Source organism: Nelumbo nucifera, chromosome 3 (assembly GCF_055504915.1).
Source record: "Nelumbo nucifera cultivar China Antique chromosome 3, China Antique-T2T, whole genome shotgun sequence".
Lineage (NCBI taxonomy): Eukaryota > Viridiplantae > Streptophyta > Magnoliopsida > Proteales > Nelumbonaceae > Nelumbo > Nelumbo nucifera.
In genome coordinates this window covers 73,275,775-73,298,149 of record NC_142651.1, presented here as the reverse complement: position 1 = coordinate 73,298,149, position 22,375 = coordinate 73,275,775, and the positions used below count along the sequence as shown (strand labels likewise).

Genomic DNA, 22,375 nt, shown 5'->3' with positions numbered 1-22,375 from the left:
GGTTACAACCTCCCTCCTCGGGCTGACATCAATGACGTTCTCCGTGAACTCGCTCGTGAGGCCGGTTGGGTTGTCGAACCCGACGGCACCACCTACCGCGCTACCTCATCCACTACCACCATCACCACCCCACCCAACGTAAGCCTTCTTCCTCTCCGGCTCCTCTTCTCCTTTCTTTTTTAAGCCATTATTATCTTACTGGTTGGACACTTGGAGTACGACATGTTTGATTTTATCCATTCTTTCTTCCTAGATGGTGGCAATGGAGCAGGTGTCCCACTTCCAGAGCTGCTGTAGCACCTGCATCACCGGAAAAGGCAGCGGCACCCCTACTCCTACCAGTAGCTTCGGCGGAGGAACCGGAGGTGACTGCTCCACTACCGCCTCCCCTCGCCATGCGACCTTTTATGACGCAACCCCACCTCGTGCTGGCCCTGGCTGTGGTGGTAATGGCAGCGTACCCACCTCCTACCTCGGCTCCCACTTCGGCATGCCCTACGCTCGCAGCGTTCCTGGTATTGGCGTTGGCGCTATGCCCCACCTCTCCACCGCCCAATCTCTGGCCTTCATGATGCCGCAGCAGCATCAGCAACTCTACTTCCAGGAGACCAGAGCGTCCAACCAGATCACTCCCGTCGCGTCTCCGCAGCAGCGCCGTACTTAGAAAAAGAAAAGGGCACTGTCACCAATTTTTGTCCTACTCCACTCACCCTTCTTTTTGAGAGTACATCTGAGAATTCTCTCTATTTTCTTTTCTTTTTTGAGTGCAATCAGGAAATTCAGAGAACCGGGAATTGGTTCTTTCAGTTCTTCGCCCCTTGATGGTTGAATTGGACAGTGAACCCTCTTTTTGTGTGTGAAAAGTGAAACAAGAAAAGTTTATAATGTAAAGGTTCATGCTTCTTTTTCTATAAAACATTTTCAAATGTTTAATGGGTTCAATTATTCAATGCCACCACGGGACTCGTACATTTGACAAGGAAAAGAAATTAAAGCTCTTAAGGTTAGGGTTGCCGAAAACTTTTACTCAAAACATTGAAACATCAAAGAACACAAATTGTTGGTCGTAGGCACAGTTTGGAAGAGTACAAATACAAATATGTAGTATTTGTATTCCTTCCAAACTGAGCCTAAAGCACAAATCCTTGTCAAAGGTTTCTGAGCAATTGTTCGTTCTAAATTGTAGACAAGACATGGTCAACGATGTCACAGAAAGATCCCAAAGTTAGCGGCTGTTCATGGAATCATGGTAGCGAAACCACTGTTTGTTACAAAGTATTCTGATACTTCTCGCTTGTGCAAACTAAACAATGCCAAATTTAACTTTTCCAGATACAGAATTACAGTGGACTTTCATGACATCCAAAAGCTAAATCCAACCATAAGTCATCCCCCCCCCCCCACAAAAGAACATGGATGAGAGGGTAATAGCTGTTCTATCTCGATTTCTTGCTCTTATAGCTCTCAATCTGTCATGGGTAACCAGGGATTTCTCCAGGAATTGGAGCCAATTCGTTCCTACTAAACCTCTCTTCATCATAAAAGGATGCACGAACCACTCTCCCACCAAAGAAACGGCCATCAAGATCAACAAATGCTTTAGTCGTCGCCTCTGACCTATCAAACTGAACAAAGATTCTAACAGCCTCATCCGCCGGGAAATCTGGCTCTGTAATTTCAAAAATGAGAACCCTCGTTACTATCCCATACTTGGCACACTCTGATGCTACCTCGTCTTCAAGCTCATCATCAACTTCTCCTGGCCCCACCTGTGAACAGAAAGCACGACACGGTTACAACTGACAAGGCACTTCCGGTTCCAGCTCGATTCTAATAGTGCAGAAAGTTTCATAGACCATTCACTAATACAACATAAAAAAGCACTGGAATACAGAAATCAAAACATTCAACAACATCAAATTTACGAATCCTTCATAAAATTATGAAATCAGTTTATTTACAAGTCAAAAAGCCTGACCATCAATTGAACGAAACTGATGAATGACCAAAATATTATAATATCTCGTGTCAAAAGCAAAAAATAATCTACACCTAAAATCATGTGTTGCTGATCAAAAAATTAAAAAAAAAAAAAAAAAAAAAAAAAACAATCTATACCTTGTCAGGTCAGAAAGAAAAATGGCAGAGTATGCATAAGCCAAGATTCAGAAATCAACATGATGACAAGGGGGTTAATATTGTAATTGTATCTTTCTTACTATGCTACTTTTGTACACTGCTGTATGTTATTTATTCTTGTAGGGACAACTATCCATCCACTCAATAATATATAGAGGGATAAGTAGGCTGCACTCCACCTCAGAATTCTGAATTAAACTGAATCAGCCCCCCACAACACATCTCCGCCGTGTATTGGGAACACTAATTAACAGCAATTGCTTTCAAGTGACCCTGTAATCCTCCATTCAATAAGATATAGCATGCTGGCCCTTGCCCACACCAGAATGCATAATCATTGTTCTGAATTTTCTTTGATACAGAATAGAATGAAAAAAATATATCGTGTCAAAACAAAAAACGATAGACAATCTACACCTTGTCAAAATGTCAAAGTCAAAAAGAAAAATGGCAGAGCATGCATAACACAAGATTCAGAAATCAACATGATGATAACAGTTCTAATTGCGAGTTGGTTTAGAACACTAATTAACAGCAGTTGGTTTCAGGTGGCCCCACAGAGTGCATAATCTTTCTTCTGGAAATTTGCTGACAGAACAAAATGGCAAAACACAATTCATGTAGCCAACCCCATGTGGTTGGGATAAGGCTTAGATGATGATGAGGTAAAATGCTTCATATGACACATTAAATTTGTGAAAGTTGTCGTATAGAAGAAAAGGGAAATTGTAGAAAGGTGCAAGTTCTACAGGTCAAAGAGAAAATGGAGCACATTGCTATTCTACCAAAAAAAAGTTAGCATGTGGCTAATAACCACTACATTTTTCGGTAATCAAATAAAACTTGTTAAAAGGAAAAAAAGAAATTACAAAGGAGTGACCAGAAGTCACTCAAGAGAAAAAGAATAGAACAAAACTTTAAAATCCAACACAAGAATTCCAAGACATCCTATCCGCAATAAAACCAGCTGAAACCCACAAATCACCACAAAACAAAACCCCAGAACAGAAGACCCAAAAACAGCCCAAAGACAAACTCAAGACTCAAAGCCAAACAAAGAGAAGAACCACTTCAAACCCATGAGCACACATCCTTACTCGATAACAACCACAGCCAAAAACAACTCACAAGCTATGACATTTGATCCACTAAAAGGCTAACATCTTCTTTAGGTTTTCTTGACCTTCAACAAATTCTTGTTTGGTCCAATTCCAAAGAGACTTCCTTTTAGTCTCACAAACGCTTTTGACACCAAGACAATTACTATGTTTTCTTGGTTTTTCAAGTCTTCTATTGGTCACAACAATTTTCTTGGGTTCCAACAAACAAAAAGGGTTCTCATTAATCCTAAAACAAAATCTTGTTTGGTCCAATTCCAAAGAGACTTCCTTTTAGTCTCACAAACGCTTTTGACACCAAGACATTACTATGTTTTCTTGGTTTTTTAAGTCTTCTATTTGCTGCAACAATTTTCTTGGATTCTAACAAACAAAAAGGGTTCTCATTAATCCTTTCTAATTCTAGGACAGTGTTCTTCTAAAAAAAACTGAACATCCACCAACTCTCTAGTTCTTTCATTATCAGCTTCTTTTGGTCTAATTGTACTCGAGTCAATATAACTCTCATCAGTCAGTGCTGGATGCGCTTGAAGATCTCCACCATTGTCCCACACAGGCAACTCATAACATTGCTCTAACATGAAAAATCTCCTCGTGAAGGATTCACCTCCCAACACAAACAAACCCAGGGTTTTACCCATCTCCATTGTCACATCAACCACTTCGTTCAAGTCAATGGCCTTGTCAATGCAGTGTCTTTCATCCATAAGACCTTCCTCTTCCATTAGTTCACTGAAACTCTCAGTTTTGTCAGCAGTCATCATCTTCTTTGGCTTTTATTTGCTAATATTTTATAACCTTCAATGATGATTTATTTGATGACTTTTGGGAACATGATAACCTCCCTCCCTAAGTTTATGTTTGTTTTGAAGGAAAAGGTAGGGAAAAGAAGGGAAAGGCAAGGAAACCTAATACAAGGTTTGTAAAGGTTTCCTTAACTTTCCCTTCCTTTCCCTACTTTTTCCTTCAAAACAAACACAGCTTAAGGGTTTGTATAGGAAGTGATTCCCATTCTTCTTAATTGAAGGAAATAGTCATCTATGCATAATGATTATTCATGTTTGCCTGCTTCTGTGTATGAATGAATGTGTGTGTGTGTGTGAGTGAGTGAGAGAGAGAGAGAGAGAACTAGTTGGGTCATTTAGTGATAATCTAGACAACCAAAGAATCTTTCGATGGGCAAGATTCCCCCTCACAAGTTTTTATTCATGGGACAAAATACATCTTTTGTCACAATACCAAAATGAATCCCTTCTGGGATACCTTGAGTTAAATATTTACTTAAAATATCTCCTATTGTTAAGAGAGAACACCAATACATGGCAGGAAATGGGGCTAACATGGACCGGGGGAAGTGAGCATCTTTATTAAAGAGAAAGATGTACAAAATAAGGTTAGTTTGAAAGAGAGTATCTTTATTAAAGAGAAAGTGCATGAAATGATGTACAAATAAGGCTAGCCTGACGCAGGGTACAAAGGCACTATCACTATAAAGGTTTTCCCTGTGTGCACCAGGCTTGACTAAACTATCTGCTACAGAGATTAGAGCCCTGTGAATCCAGATTAAAGTTGCATTCAAGGAGAAGAAACATGAAATCCCAAACAAATCATACACAGAAAGAACCTAAGCAAAGAGAAGAAATCTATTAGGATTAACCACAAAATAGATGGATATGGGATTCTTTTTCTCTGGGAACACATGCATAGGCTTCCTCTGGCAGGCAAGGCAGAAACATCCAACATTTAGCTCAAACAAAAGAAATTAATAGTTGGAATCCACATTGGCTCCACACAGAGCGCACCCCACAGCACATCCCAACCGTGCATTGGGAACATCTTCCGTACTTGTCACGGGGAGATGTTCCCAATACACAGTTCGGATGTGCTGTTGGGCACACTGTGGGGAGCTGATCTGAACTCTAATAGTTGTAGGATAAAATATATGTTATAATTTATATAAATATAAAATTATTATGTGTCATTTTATAATATATTCTCAAGGAACCATTGAACCTAAAAGCTTAAGTTGTTAGGTGAGGTCCCTGAATAGGTTTTATATATATTGCGGGCTCAACCTAAAGTTCCAGGCCCAGGCACAGCCTAGAAATGATCATCCTATCCACCATTAGGTACTGTACATTTCTGGGAAGCAACCTAGCCACTTGGAAGACATGAAATAAAAGTACAGACGCAAGGTGCAGTGCAGGAACAGAATATTCATGACTAGGGGTGATCATCCAGGCTTAGCACCTATTATAAGAGGCCCAAAGCTTGATAAAGGAGGAGGGCTATGTCACTTTGGAAGCCAACACTGAAACTTCTGCAGAACCCTCATGATTTTTTTTATCAGCAACACAGAAGATTCATTAAATTACCAGAATATTGTAAAACAAGAAGTTGTGCTAAACAAAAAGTCCACATAAACCCCACTAATTACAATACAAACCCAAGCTTAACCCAAGAAACAAATTCATTAGTTATAGACCAGCCCCAAAGGATATCCCACTAGCTATAATGTAGCCCAGAACATAGATTGCCTTTGGACTCCTTGCTTAGCTAGACCATGAGCTATGCTATTAGCTGACCTCCTAATCCATCTTATGTGAATTTCCATATCTTTAGAAGCCTGCTTAAAGTGCCTGAACTCATTTCTTAATCTCCAGATTGCTCCTTCCTCTTTTTTCAACCAGTTTACAACAACTTTTGAATCGCCTTCAATAATCAACCTGTTAATCCCCAACTCTTTAGCTTTCTCAACACCAAACACTGCTGCCTTCAATTCTGAACTTACCACATCACCATACTGGATAGGGCCTGAGAACATGGCAATGATATTTCCATTCTCCTCCCATATTACCCCACCAATACCCGATGGGCCAGGGTTTCCCAAACAGCTACAATCAAAGTTTAGCTTCTTCCACCCAACATCCGGAGGGGACCAAAATTCAGTTACAATAGGTCTTCTAGAAGCAATATTTGCAATTCTTCCCCATGACCTGAAGAAATCTTCCATCTTAAAATCGGCAAAGATTTTCCAAGTTTTCACCCAATGTGCCACCCTTATAGCTATCACTTCAATCACAGTATCTCTACCTCTTTCCTAATCATCAAATATCCTCAGATTTCTTTCCTACCAGATTGTCCAAGCCACTGCTACTCTAGTGCACTTTCCCATCACTTTGCCTCTCCTTTTAGAGCACCTGAATATGTTGGAGCTGAAAAGATCTTCTAGATTAGTAGGAGGGTTCCAGCTGCAACCAAACAGAGAGGAAAACCACTCCCAACTAAAGTTAGCAGCAAAAGGACAGGAAATAAAGAGGTGAAAAGCAGTCTCACCATTCAGCTTACATAAGGAGCACCAGTTTGGGGACAAGCACCACTTTAGTCTCTTCCTCTGAAGCAAGTCACAAGTGTTGATGCAACCACGGAAAACTTCCCAACAGAAAACACTGATTTTAGGAGGAATGGGCCGAGGTCAAATCTCCTTAATAGGGAAAGAAGGAGAGGAGGAGGTGGCAACAAGAGAGTTCAAGAAAGATTTGCAAGAAAAAGAACCTGACTGATTGAGCAAACCTCCATGATCATTGATGGTGATATATAACATAATATAAACCAAACATACTATGTTGTACAACATATATAAAATATAGAATAGATTTGGGGGAGGTCGCAACTCGCGCCTCTCAAAGGAACGCTTCTACTAATTTAAGCTTTCGATATTAATAGAGTATTAATCATTTATCAAAAAACAGCAATATATAATATATAGAATATATGTTATAAGGGTGGGCCTTGGCGCAACATTGGATTGATCCATTGTGACCAGGGTGACGAGGGTTCAAATCTTGGAAACAGCATCTCTGTATGTGCAAGGGTAAGGTTCGTATCCCAGACCCCACATAGTGCGAGCCTCATGCACTGGGCTGCCCTCAGAATATATGTTATACTTAAAATAATATAAAATATTATATACAATCTGCATTTATGTATCATGTCATAATACTTATATAATGATAATCCATATCTAAACTACAATAAAAAAAATGAATGAGGTGTTAGATTTCTGCTAGGGCTTCACAAAATTATATAAACCGACCAACCATCTGATGGTTGGTTTCTAAAAGAATTCGGTCAGTCTTGGTTAAAGAAGTGTCAAAACCTGACTATTTTCGGTTTGGTTGCGGGTAATGCATTTAAAACATAAATTGAAACCGATCCAACCAACATGCATATATATAATGGTATAAAACCTTTTCTTTTCTTATTTGACTTTTGTCGGCCGCTACACTCACTTCTATAAGACTCTCCTCAATATTAATTATTTTCCTACAAAAAGACATGATACTTATAAAAGTAAAAAAGGCTGCAAAGTTTGAAATCCTAACCTATTAATAAAAAGGCTGTCAAAGTGTTGTGACTGGGAGGGTTCTCTTGAAATTACAGCCATCTACATGTATGCCTGTAAATGGAGGTTATTGGTTTATAGACAGCATAATTTGATTTTGGTTTAACTGATTAAGTCTATAGACAGTACAATTTGATTAGGGTTTAAGTCTAAAGACAGGTCTATAGATAGGCCTATAGAGAGCAGAATCCTAGACTGCAGCTGAGATTAGATTAAAGGTTGCAAATTTTGATTTTGGTTCGGTCCAAGTCAAAGCAATTAAACCGAAGTCAATCTAAATAACACATGTAGCTCTTGCATTTTATCAGTTGGTTTCGGTTGGCCTTAAGGTGAACCCAAAAGTGTCGGTTCAGTTGGCAATATTAAATAAAACTGAACCGAACCGAATCCATGAACAGCCCTAATTCCCACACTTTTTCTTGACTAAATTACCCATATTTTAATTTGGTCACTCTATTACAAGAGCAAAAGCATAATTTCAGTACTATTCAGTTCATTCAATTCCCTCTCGTTTAAGTCCCATATTTAATGTATTGACTCTCATCCTCTCCAAGTGAATCCTATATTTAAGGTATTTTTGCTTCTCCTCATTAAATTCTACTAATTAAATCCATACAAAATAATTTTCATAGTATAAAAAACCTATTTTATCTATATCTATACTACTATAAAATGTATGGATGTTCTAAAAAGATTTCTGGTTTTTTGTTTGGACAGAAATTATCCTTCTATCTTGACATTTTTTTAAGTGTAAATAAGGAGAGAAGAGGTATTCAAATACATGTTTGAAAAAAACCTGCTTAAAGACCAAAATTAAATGACTGCAAGTACCGAACATGTATTGAATGGTAAGTTAGTAACCAAAAGTGCTCAAAGTGTATTCGATACTTCACTCTTCCTAATTAGTGGCTTTCTAGATTTATGGGTAAGAATTCTTTATCTTTGGCCATTAAACTGCCCTAGTTTTACCCATTAATTGATGGATCAAATTTTAATTGATGTCCCTTATCAATTCAACATTTCTTCCTTTTTTAGTGCCTTGCCCATTAGATTTATCACTGAAAATATATTTTACTTTGATGTTCCTTTTGATGCACTATTTTAGTACTTCCCTACAAGTTATTTTTTATGCACTTAAGTTAATATGCTACACAATTCCATTAACAGCAATTCAAATTTTCAAACATAAGATGGAACATTGGACAAGATGACTTGCTTCAAATGTCACATTAAAACATAAGGTGGCATGGCATTTTCCACATGCAACATACATGCACACTTTGTATAATAAATATTACATGCATATAACTATATATAACATATATGCATATTTTCATCTGGCGGGGCCTAAAGTATTCGGCCCAGACCCAACCTGCAAATTTCCAGTCCTGATGCAAGCCTAAGCAAAGCTAGAATCATCCCAGCCCAGATGAGCCTACATCTGGCTCACAAATTTCAGGGTCGAGCCTGGGCCCAAATACTTCAGGACCAGCCTGCATGTATTTATATACACATCATTTATATATAATTTATACAAATGTATATATATATATATATATATATTTTTTTATGTTATATTTTATATGTGACATGAATATTATAATATGACACCAATAATACATACTATGTGTAATATTTTATGTTATATAATGTACAAAATATTTTTTTTCTGATCAGTAACGGCAGAATTTATTAAGAATAAGAAACTTCAATTACAAGAGAGGGGGAGGTAAACTTTCATAATTCCCCCATTTTAGCAAAACAAAAAATACAAGATTAGAAATGAGCCCAAAAGAAAGATCCCCTATTCACCCCTTGCTTGGCTAACTCATCAGCAAGTGAGTTAGCAGTTCTCTTTACCCAACCGTATTTCACTTCAATGTCCCTTTCATTCCTGTAGTTCTAGATACCGCATTTCAAGGTATGAGCCTAGCCTAGGTCCTAGGCACACCCTTTCAAAAGGCGCATGCCTGGTGCGCCCGATGCGCCTCAACCCAGGCATGCACCTTTTGAAATGTCTTCTTAAAAAGCAATTTGGTAATGTTGTTCATTCATTCATCCTAATAAAATGTCTTCTTAAAACGCAATTAAAACAATAAAATCATTATTTTTTTGTGTGAAAACTAAGAATTTAAGACCTAACGTGGACTTGTTTGGGCTTGCCTCGAGGGGCGTGGCACAAAGACAGCTCGTAGAATCAGGAATGTAATATGTTTTACATCACATTAGCTAATTGAAGTAATGCAATTGAGTGAAAAAAGAGATTAGAGGTTTTACATGCTTGAAAATGGTTTATATGTTCGATTTTATTTTTAAATTCTCATTTGAATATGCTTTACACCTTATGTTTATGTATTTTAATTTTAGATAATAGGTCTTTTAAAACATTATTTTAAAATTTAAGTTTATATTTTTTATTAATATTATGTGTAATATTTTTTAAAAATTTTTGACATTTTTTTATTTTTTAGCTTCTTTTTTGTATTTTTTGTGCCTTGCTTCAAAAAGGCGAGCATCTCACCTTGCGCCTCAGGCGTAAATTGACCCTTGTGCCTACGCTTTTAAAACACTACATAGCACCCATGAATCCATGTTGTCACAATCAACTAATTGCCCAAATTGCACCCAACCCCGTGTTTCATGAGAGAACAAAGCATAAGTAGACTATAAGACTACCACTTTGCAAGGAAAAATATCATGAATGATATATCCACCACAACTTATGTGAACTCTAATATCCAATCGGTTGATTTTTTCCTAGAAATTGAACTTGGATGCAAATGGGCAACTTTTCAATCAAGTTTAAGCTGAAGGACATGAATGCTCAAGCTTGAGAGGGTGTATTAGAAATCTAAAATACTTTAAAAGTACAAATAGCCCCTAAAATTTTCTGGAATTTTAGTTGGACAAATTTTGCCCCTTTATGTTAATGCTTTCAGATTTGAATTTGAGGACAAATTTGATATTTTGTTGATTGTTTTAAATGAGTTACTTAAATGAATTGTAACTGAAATTTCATGGATTGTTTAGCTGGATGTATTTTTCTCTCTTTTAATTAATAAATAATGAATTATAACTGAAATTTCATGGAATTTTTAGCTCTCTCTCTCTCTCTCACACACAATTAATTAATTAATATTGAATAAAATCATTGTCATTATCTTTAAAAGTTTAGTTGCCACTATTTAGTGATTTTAAAATGTGGGTTTTGAGTGTGGTTCCACAATTTTGATTATGGTTTTTGGGTTAGCTTTTCCATGGGTTTATTAGTTTCTGCTCAATCTCAAGATGTTCGAGAGGGTCTCATCCGAAATATCCATTTGAAAGTCAAGTTTTTTCTAAAAAAATTGCCAGGTTCAAAAACTTTCTAAGATTATGAGCATCTCAATATAAACAAACAAAGAAAACTAGTTGAGTGCCCCAATTATTCAAGGCATAAATGATAAGAAGGCTTTGAATAACATCACAATTAAAATTAAAAAGAAAATATAGTGTTAGAAATTGAATATTGTTTTTGAAGATGAAAGATTTGATCCCTTATCAAATAAGTTTTGAATGTGGTTCTTCCATTTACAAGGCATCATCTGGCCAGTTGGTAAGGTCTCTTGGATCAAATCCCACCTACACCTAGGTTGGGGGTTATGGGTTTAGGGAATAGGCCACCCCCATTGTGTAACCCCATGGAGCAAAAAAAAAAGAAAAAATATTTGAATGTAATTCCTTTATTTCAAATGATGTTCAAATGAACATACCCCCAAAAAGATTGATAAAATTCAAAGTCAATTCTTTTAAAGCCCAAGAGAAGGCAAGGGAGCAATTGTAGGATAAGTTAGATTACAAATTAATGACTTTTATTTTTGGGAAAATCATTAAAAATTCCTAGAGTTTCTGGAAAATCTATAAGAAGTTTCCCCTTTGTGTTAATGCTTTCATATTTGAATTTGAGGGAAAATCAAGAATTTTGTTGATTATTTAAAATGATATCAAAATAGAACAAATGGAGCCCTCCACTGTTAATCTCTTGCTAAATTATATAAGAGGATAAAAATGGAATTCTTTTATGCTTCTTAAATAACTACACAAATTGTCTGATTTTTTTTAATCTCACAATGTGTCTAAATAGACATCTATAAATTACAAAGCTTAATGAGTTTTAATGGAAATTGCATGGAGTATTTAGCTGAACAAATTTAATTAGACACTTGGAGCTACATGTTGATTTGTAGATGAATTACATTACTTGGAATCTATAAGAAATGGCGATAAATCTTTTAAGGCTTTTGGACGTTTTCTTGACTTGTAAATTGTAAATTGAATACTATTTTTCATTTCTTTCCATTCTCTCATAGAATCATATGTTTAATATATTTTTGTTTCTTGTCATAAAATTTCACTAATTAAATTTGCAAATAACAATTTTAATAGTATAAAAACTTATGTATTCAAAATCAACTTGGAAACAAAATTGGCTTTTAGGTACGATAAATAAGAAGAATTTTTATGAATAATAGAAATGGAATACAAAATTTAAAACTTCCTTAGCAATGAAACCACTATCATGTTTGTTAAATGATGGAAATAGAATACAATTTTTTTATCAATAAAAATGGAATACAAAAATTATGAAAAAAGAAAATTAATGTCTATTACATCACCCTACTAAACAAATCGAATGATTTAATGGTTTGAGTAGCTAAGTCACCATGTTGTTGGTCAAGTCAATGCTCTTTTACAAATAAGCAATTTGGTGGAAAATGAACCTAAAATCCTGGTCAAGTAACCATTCAATTAGTTTGATCAATCTCTAGGCAAGTAATGGTTCAATTAGTACAATAAATTGAAATATAGATATAAGCTATAGAATTGGAAGATTTGATACAAGTCTTTAAGTTGAAAGGCAATAAATCACCAATATACATATACCATTATTGTTGTTGTTGTTATCATTTGAAATTGCCACGTGTTTTTGCACATACAGATTTTCTAGTATCTTTTTTTTTTTTTTGAGAAAATTTTTATTGAGAATAAAGGGGGGGGGGAACCCCTGCAAGTTACAAAGGAGGAAGCTTGTCGCTATACAGATGCTTCAAATACACACCAAATTTAGCTAGGCCATCTGCAGTATGATTGTATTCCCTAGGAATCCAAACTAGGTTAACATTCAATCCATCCAAAGAATCCCAAGCTTCAGTCAAATAGTGATAAAGTCTCCAAGGGCCCCCATTTTTGTCTCTTAACCATTTTATTGTATTTGCTTAATCACCTAAAATGATCAAATTCTGAATTCCCAAATTCTTAATTATCTTGATTCCAATGAGAGCAGCCATCACTTCAACCTTTGTGGAGTCGGCCCAACCGATTGGGCCACTAAAAGTCCAGCAGATATTGCCCCTTTCGTTCCTTACTGTACCACCAATACCTGCAAAGCCCGGATTGCCTGAGGCACAACCATCAAAATTAAGGGTTATCACAACTTCACTGATGGAAACGGGATGCCTCAAGGGAGTTTACTGAGGATGAAGCAGAAACAGAAAGGGGTGAATATTTCTGATAATATCATTGACTGAAAGTCCTTTAATAGATCTGAATTCACCGACCAAAGGATGCAAAGATAGGTAATATCTGAGATTAACTCCTCCAAGGTTCTGCTTTTATTGTCAAAGATATGGGTGTTTCTTTCATCCCAAACGCCCCACATTACTGCATGAGGCACTGATTGCCAAAAGACTTTACCCCTTTTGCTAAGCCCTATTCCTTGCCATTGATTCAAATTGACACATAATGTGTTTAGGAAAAGCCCAGCTGTACCCTGCCATATTCAAGAAATGGGACCATATCCTTTGAGTGAAGCTGCAATGAAGAAGGATGTGATCTGCAGATTCACTCGCTGAGACATAAAATACAAACATGAGGAGAAATGCTTCCCAAAAGTTTTTTCTGAAGGAGATCACAAGTATTATTTTTCTGGAGACAGGCTTCCCATACAAAGAACAAATTCTTGAGGGGATGTGGCTGCACCAAATTTTCTTGTAAGGAAAAGAGGGATGCAGACAGTCAAAGCCCTAAACATAGACTTAGAAGAGAATTCGCCATTTGGGTGAAGGGTCCATATTCGGGTGTCAGAATGAGGGGGACATATAGGCATCTTTGAGAGTTTGGATTAAAGCTATTAAATCAGAAATCTCCGAGTCCCTTAGGGGTCTTCTGAGGTGGAGATTTAAAGAATTCTCGGCGGACTGGTTTGGGAGGCAATCAGAGATAGAGGCTTCTTGGACAAGGGTGAGGTTAAACAGCCTAGGGAAAGAGGCATCCAGGGTAGATTCCCCCCACCAAAGATCTTTCCAGAATTTAATTTTAGAACCATTTCCCACTTTATACCTTATAAAAGGAAAGAAAGAAGTATGAATGGAGCATATACCTTTCCAAGGATTGATGGCCTTTATCCTGTTCAAATGGAGATTGCAATCCCACCCGTTTGTATTTCATCCATATTTACTAGAGATGACAGCAGTCCAAAGAGCATTAGGTTCTTTCGGAAATCTCCAAAGCCATTTTCCTAGAAGAGAGGAATTTTTCTCTTTAAGCTGTCCAATACCAGATTTTCTAGTATCTTAAGTGTCTGTTTGGAAGGGTTTTCATGCCAGGGCTTCTAACTTTATGAGGTGGGCCCAACTAGGGGTGGCAATTTTCCCGTCCCCAACGGGTACCCAGGCTCCCCAACCCGATGGGGTCGGGGCTTCTAACTTTATAAGGTGGGCCCAACTAGGGCTGGCAATTTTCCTCGTCCCCAATGGGTACCCGGGCTCCCCAACCCGATGGGGTCGGGTATGGGGGGGTACTTCGGCGGGGTTGAGGTCGGAGATGGGGGGATCCCCGAATCCCTGATCAGGTTCGGGGACGGGGATGGGGAATGCAATCCCCGCCCTGCCCCGGCCTCGAATAATATTATAAGTATAAATTATATATATTATATATTATATAATTATAATAATTATTAATTTATTATTCGCTTTTTTAAAAGATTAAAACTTAAAAAAAGTAAAACACTAAAACACTCGAATAGTAATTAGTAAAACCCTTCAACTAAAAATTGACTTCGAGTCTTCAACAGAGAGAAGAGAGACGACTGAACCCTAGCTTCGTCTTCGTCGCTGATTCGCCGACCGCCATCGCTGACTGTCGCCACTCGCCCCGTCGCTCGTCGAACATCAGACAAAGGAGAGAACAAAGATACTCGAGTCTCGACAAAGGGCAGAGAAGAGATACTCAAAGATCTTCCTTCAACCTTCGTCGTCGTCGCCGACCGCCGTCGTCGTCACCCTTGCCGACCTCAACTCTCGCAATGGTTCTCTCTCTCTCTCTTTCTTTCTCTCTCTCTTTCTCTCTCTCTCTTTCTCTCTCTCAATTCCAGTCTCTCGTACTCTCAGTCTTTCTCTCAACTCTCGCAACGGTCCTTGGCACCGTCGCCGTCTCCCTTGTCCAACATTGACACCCTATAAGTTTCGATTCAATTTTTTTTCCCAAACCTGTTTTATCTTCAATCATTTTGTTTTGAAGTGATTACAGCTTATTAAATCTCATGGTTGTCAATTTCATCAAACTTTTTCAACACATTTAGTTACAGAGATTTAAGGCCTCGAAGGAATTGTCCCCCATTTCACCAACTTAGTGTTCAATCAACCTTTGAGTTGCTTGTATATCTTCTCTATATCCTAATGGATACAAGAGAGTTCCTAATTTTTTAGTAGTACATGAAAATTTTAATTAAAATAAAAAGAGAGAAGATGGGGAATTTGGGGATTCGGGTCTCCAACGGGGAATTCATCCCCGTCGGGGTCGGGGATGGAGGGAGGATTCCTTTCCCCGTCGGGGATCGGGGGCGGGGATGGGGGGTAATTTTGGGGGTCGGGGTCGGGGATGGGGAGTAATCCCCACCTGAACCTGTGCTCCGTTGCCATTCCTAGACCCAACACAGAAAGTCTTGAAGCTATGTTTGGTGAAAAAATCCAGGAAGCCAGGATACACTTTAATTGAGCTAATAAATCAACTTCTTGGTGAAGCTAGTTTCAGTAGCTTCTTCAACACAACTCAATCAAAGTTGAAGCCCTCCCAAACAGGCTTAATGGGTAAAATGCATTGGTGTAGACAGCACAAAGGTAAGAGACTGATTTTTTCTCTCTATCATTTCCTCTTGATACCTAGGACCCATTTTAGCCACCTAATTAACTACTTTTGGGGTGGGTCTTGCATCAATAATCAGATTTGTTTTAGGCAAGAAAATTTTGAATGTTATTTATGCACATGCACTTTAAGTGAGTCCAGATGAAAAATAATTAAAAGATGATTTTAGGAAATCTTCAATGGACCAATTCAAGAAATCAAATAAGGAGAGATTTTTATAGGACACCTAAATAGTCACCTAGAGGAAAGAAGTGAAGGGTATGATAAAGTGCATAGAGGATTTGGATTTGGACATTCGAGAAAGATGAAGGAAGAGTAAACACAAGGTGGTTAGGAGGGGGGAGAAAAAAAAGGCGGTCGAGTTCTCTAAATTCTCAAATAGAAGACTACACATCTAAGATGGTAACGGAGTCCTCCAAGTGTATTAGAGGGAGAGGAAGAGGAGAAAGGAATAAAAGGCAGATTGCATAGTTGCTCCTTTTGCTTGGGTGTGGTTGTTGAGGGGGATGATATGGATGTCGGCACATGCATGTTTGAGAAATGGTGTTTCCTTGTGATGAGTTTGTCTTGATTGAACTTGGACAACTAGGTTAAAGATAAAGTGCTGATTTGAGTATAGTTGGCACGATTCCAAAAGAAAATTGGAGAAGAAAGGTGGACAGGTATTGAGAAAATTGCTGAGCAAAATGTTAAAATTGGAGAAAAAACTTGGCCCTTTCTTTTTGGGAGGAGAGGCGCTTGCTAGAAGAGCCATTGAAGAGTTCGAGAGAAGGAGGGAGCAGAGTCTAAAGAAAGTTATTGCGGGAGAAGGAGGAGAGGCTTGGAATGAAGCAAAAGTTGGGAGTGGTGATGGGCATGCAGAGAAGTAATGGAGGCTGGCACATGTCTCACATTTTTTGTGTTTGTTGTTGTTGTTGTGGGGTCTGGGTGGAAGGGGGTGCTGGGTGTTCTTTGTGGGTGACTGCTTGTCACCTCTCTTGTTCGCTTTTTTCATTAATTTTCTATTATTATAAAAAAAAAATTACACCATAGTTAGACAGCAATAGAGATGCAAAAGAGGCAGTTAATTAAGAGAAGCAAGTGAAATGCAAGTATTAGCAGTGGTGAGCAGCTGAACATGTTCAAGAGATGTGTGTGAGATTGGGAAAGGTGTGCTACTGTGTACCAACCTGCACATGACGGTCTTTCATAACAAGCCAAGTTGAGGTGGCATAACAGATCAGTATGCATTGTCAAACAAACATTCTAACAACACTTTTGATGTGACTTTTTAAGACAAGGCAATAAAGTCCAAGAACTGGCAAGAATAACTATAAATACAGACTCAGATCCCAAAGACAAACAACCAAAATCAGACATACATCAAAAAAGGGAGTATCAACTTAGGAACCATAACCTAGGATATTCCTATACAGACCCCAGTCCAGTGCTTGGTCTTCTTCACTGACTCACCGTGATTACCACAGGAGCTTCAGCATTACTCCAACTTTCAAAGTACAAACCACCCGACTCATCACCATCGCCTTACACATACTTTATTAACACTTAAATCATAATTCAATAGCCAACAACCAACTACAATCTTATTCTTGAAGCATGCTTTAAAACCTAAACAGCAAAGCTTACACAAAAGCCAAACCAATCAACCTGTAAACCTTTTTCTGCATATCTCAAAGGACTTTGGCTGGTAGATAAAGTTCGCCATGGATTGAATAACGAAGACAGCCAAAAGTAGAAAAATACAGAGTGAAAAATGTATGAAAGTGATCTACCATCTTCTTATTTTCTAAAACATGGAGCATAAATGACAAGGAATATCCCAAATCTTTTTTTTTTTTTGATGATTAAGGAATATCCCAAATCTTACAAATATGCATCCATTCACTTCTACAACACCTCAGAGAGAAGGAACTAATCAGCCCAACATCAGCTCCAGCCACTAAGGAGCTTGCAACCTCCTGAATAACTTATTCACTAAAATCCTAAGCAATAAGTGCCTCCTTTGAGGAGGGCTAAAGCACAATGGCTTCTAGGGATGGCAATTTTCCCCATCCCCGGCGAGGACCCGATTTCCCCGACCCCATTGGGTCGGGAATGGGGATTGAGGTCCCCGCCCCGCCCAAACCCATATATATATATATATATATATATAATTGGTGATCATATGTATGTATGTATGTATCTCTCTCTCTATCTATCTATATCTATGCCTATATATATAATTGGTGAACATATGTATGTATGTATGTATGTATCTCTCTCTCTCTATCTATATCTATATATAGAGAGAGATACATACATACATACATATGATCACCAATTATATATATATATAGATATATGTGTGTGTGTGTGTGTGTGTTTGTGTGTGTGTCTGTGTGTGTATACATACCCCGCCCCATTACCATTCCTAATGGCTTCTGGCTTTCCAAGGTGGGCGATACAGTGACAGCCTTTAAGCTATTTTTGGTGAAAATTTTGGAGAACCCAAATCAGCTGTCAATCAGTCACTTTTTGGGCTGTTTGCAACTTTGCATCAGCCTCTTTAGATAGTTTAACCCCAAGCGCCTAAAAAGCAGCTGAACCAGCTTAACTGAATGTTCAGCTCAGCCCTCCTAAACGGGGCCTAAGTCATTCAGTGCATCCACTTAGCAGTTACCAAATAGCCTCTTAGCCTGAACACTTGGACCACCACCTCCACCATCTTATCTTTGGAATTTGCCACTTTTAAGTCCAAGAAACAAGCTTAAGGAGACAAGTTATGAGCAGTAAGCTGACTAAAATGCATGTCCAAAAAACCAATACATACAAAAGTGAAGAGAAATACATCTTTGTTTCTAATATGCATTTTATGGCCCATCATTCATTCTTCACATATCTATCTCCCATTACATCTACCACCAACTCCAACTGGACAAATCTCCCAACAAGACACCCATGCAAAAGAGAGAAATTTATCCAGACCAAAAGACAATCACCTCCAAAAACCAAGCAGATGTCTTTCCTTCTTCCTCCATCCCCAGGAATGTCTTCTCAAAGCTAGTGAACAATCAATTTAAATGAATGCTCCAGTGAACATCCAAACATTTTTTAACAGTGACAGAGTCTTTATTTCCATTTTCACGTTTGAATTTATTAAGATTTATTTGTTTTAAACATTTCTTTTCATTTTAGATTTCCTTTTTCCCACCCATAATAAGTTTAACGAACAGAATCAGAGCATATTTTTTGTGGCAAACAAACCAGTGAACCACGAGAAGGAATTTACTTGACTACTTTCAACTCTAAAAAAACAAACCTAGAAGATTGATTTTGATGCAGATTATTTAGTAAAGACACTGATTGCAAAATTCCCAAAGCAACCACATCTCATTGAAGAGCTGCAACAGGTAAGAAAAAGAAAAAGGAAAAAAAAGAGGGAATTTTGTATTTTTCAATCTTCAGTCGGTTGCCTAACAAGGATTCATCCAACCAAAGCAGTAAAGAATATAGTGAAGAAGGCGTGTCAGATATGTATATTATTCTTAAGGCATCATATTAATCATGCTTTCCAGGATCACCATCCCCTTGTAACTTCTCATTTATGCCACTAGCACAAGGTCCATAGCTAAGTTAGAGGTTTCAGACTTTCAGTACATATTATATCTTGTTACATAAAATTAAACACAGTACAACAAACATCAGGATAAGTTGCAGGCTCTTGAAAAGAAACAAATGGATATTATGTTGAAAATTTTGAAAATTAAACTGGAGGGTCATTATGCCTTTCCTGGTGAATGTCTTTTTATATTGACCAATAACACAAATACTTTTTATTGAGCTTAGTTGGTACATCTTTCAATTGATGAATTTTCTATTTTATTTTATTATTATAATCACAAAAAATAAAGAATACAAAAGTGTTGCATAGTAGTATGTATAAAATAGATAGGCAATTAAGCAAGACCAGCCCTCCATGGGTGATCTATCCATAAGAGCATTACAAGAAATCTTTTTTTTCGTTCATTTCAAAAACCAATGAATTAAATAAGATACAATGATAAACAACCACATGCTGTTATCTGGTAAACAAACAATAAGCTAACCACCTAGGTGACATCTTGACAACAATGTAATGAACCCATAGTACAACAAAGTGATCCTATCGCAAGGGCATGACAGAAAATATATTTCCATTCATTTCATGAATCAACAAATTAAAGAAGAGACTATGATAAGCAACCAATGACTACCAAATGCTGTTAGCTCACAAACAAACAATCAGCTAAAACTAAGCATATGTAAACCAGTGGAATTGATCAAAAAAATATACAAAACTAGTGGAGCAAAATGTATTTAAAAAGCTTCAGACATAAAACTCTTCCCTTCTGAGGAAGGGCTTCAGACGGCATAACCCCAGTTCTTTGGAACAGAGAAGCCCAGAACCCACCATCCCACCCTCACCCTAATCACAAATATTTTTCTTTATGAAACCCAAAAAAATGTCTAAATGCTATGTAAAAAGCTTCTATTTCACAAGAAAACTTTAAAATTATGCATACCATGTTCCGGAGCAGAAGAACACGAGTGGGTGGGCCATTGAACTTCACGCTCTTCATCTTCTTCTCCGGTCTAGATTCACTAGCATTCACAATTACTCCAGCTCGTCGATCTGTCTTCTTGGCCATCAAAGGAGTTGTAATCCCCTGCTCCTGCTTTCCAAGCCCCTGCCCTTCCTTCCAACCCATCTTTGCCATCATTCTTTGCGCTGCAGTCATCTGCCCACCTGCACCAACACCTAGTCCACCAGATCCTGATTTCCCAATAGTAAACCCATCACCATTAGATGGAGGAGAAGGTGACCTTGGCAGTGGTCCTCCCAAGGTCCCACTCATTACTGCCCGCCGCTTCCATGCTTCCTCCCCAGAAATATTCAACAATGATGATCTTGACTCACTGTAATCCCTCTCCCTTTCTCTTTCAGCTGCTTCTCGCTCTCTTTGTTCCCGCTCTCGCTCTCTCTCCTCCTCTTCCTGTCGCCTTCTTTCTATCTCCCTCTTCATCTCAGCCTCTAAAGCTCGCCTCTTCCTCTCCCTCCTATACTCCTCGTAATCGTTAGGCCTTGCAGGGTCATACTCCTCGATGACTGTCGAAGTTACCCCAACAAGAGCAGGTTGAAACGATGGGCTTCTCACTCCATCATCAGGTAATGCCGATGAAGTCGCAGCTGCAGTTACGGTCTTCGCTTGGGACGAAGTAGCGGCTTTCGCTTTGTTCTGTGACTGTTGGGCTTTCAGGACCGAAGCGGGTGGTGTGTAGAGAGAGCTGGGCTTTCGCAATGTAGCCGGTGCCATCTTGGCACTGCTTGACCACACAGCAGAGTTGCTGCTTCTCTCTTCATCCGCGGAAGGTGCCGAAGAAGGAGGAGGGAGATCCCCATACAAGCCACCAAGCATTCTCTTTTCTACTCTTTATTCACCCCTATGTTGAACAACTACTACGTACAGAACGTCAAGCAATGCAAGCTTCTAGACTTCAAGCCTCTTCTTTCTGGATTCACTCATATGGATGAAACCGAGTACGGAATATCACCACAGAACCGATTAGGGAAAAAAAATCAAGCAAACAAGAGATTCTCCAATAAAACAAACAAAAATGTGGAGGGACTCCTCTCGGGTCGAGTAATCGAATCAAATAGAAATTTTAACATTTCTAGGGTTAAGGTTTGGACCCAAAGAGAGTGAAAGATGGGGAAACATAAAGTTGATCCAAAAAACAGCATATCGGGATCAATCATATGAAGCGAAGAGGAAATTTTCGGTGAAAATAATGAAAATTGTCATCGTTTTAATGATATAACCTTTTATAAATAAGGGAAAAAGTAAAACAGATAAAATATTAACGTACCGATCTTCTGCAACTACGGAAAAAAGAAAAGCCACAGTCGCCACTCGCAACTCTTCCCTCAAAGCCTGGGCGCGCACAGATATATAAATAACCAAGTTAACTCCTCAGTGAGCATTGAGCAAGGGTGCGTGGCCTCGGCTAAATGTCATTAGACTCGTTACCGCGAAGGATCAAAGCATCCGGGTGGTAAGGTCTAGCGGAGAGACGAGACTTGGGATCGACTACCGCCCAGGGGTGAGAAAAATAAAACGGAAAAACCGAACCGACCGAAATCGAACCGAAAAATCGATTAACCGATTTGGTTTCGGTTCGATATTTTTAAAAACCGACGGTTTCGATTCGATTTCGATTAACCATTTAAAAAACCGGAGGTTAATCGAATCGACCGATATATATACAGTAATATATATTTATAAAGTATTATATATATATATATATTCTTTATTTTTTTTTTAAATCAAACCGAAAATTTTCAAGAAACAGGTTGAAACTCTGCAGAATGGTGACTACCGGTCTGTCTTTTCAAAATTCGAAACTTTCAGTTTCTCTTTTTCTCTCGGTCTCTTTGGTTAATCGTTGACTTGACTCAAAAAAGAAGATTAAACTAGTTTACACTATCAAAACACGGAAATAGGTAAGAAAAAGA

The 22,375-nt window shown here is 38.1% G+C and overlaps 1 protein-coding gene across 1 annotated transcript; it reads right to left on the bottom strand.

Moving 5' to 3' along the window:
- Positions 1–1,206: 1,206 nt before the first annotated feature.
- On the bottom strand, positions 1,207–21,938 carry DRT111 (D111/G-patch domain-containing protein). Its single transcript, XM_010242886.2, has 3 exons — positions 21,730–21,938; positions 20,385–21,372; positions 1,207–1,769 (listed from the first exon to the last, which is right to left on the bottom strand). Exons 2-3 carry the CDS (start codon positions 21,276–21,278, stop codon positions 1,473–1,475), a joined length of 1,191 nt encoding a protein of 396 aa, XP_010241188.1. The 5' UTR covers positions 21,279–21,372; positions 21,730–21,938; the 3' UTR covers positions 1,207–1,472.
- Positions 21,939–22,375: the final 437 nt, after the last annotated feature.

What these genes read in the sequence shown, in the direction of transcription:
- DRT111 (XM_010242886.2), bottom strand. Translation starts at nt 21,278, where the DNA reads ATGCTTGGTGGCTTGTATGGGGATCTCCCTCCTCCTTCTTCGGCACCT. An exon ending in TTCTTCTGCTCCGGAACATG is followed by an intron (nt 1,770 to 20,384) that starts GTATGCATAATT and finishes TTCTGTTCACAG; the next exon opens with GTGGGGCCAGGAGAAGTTGA.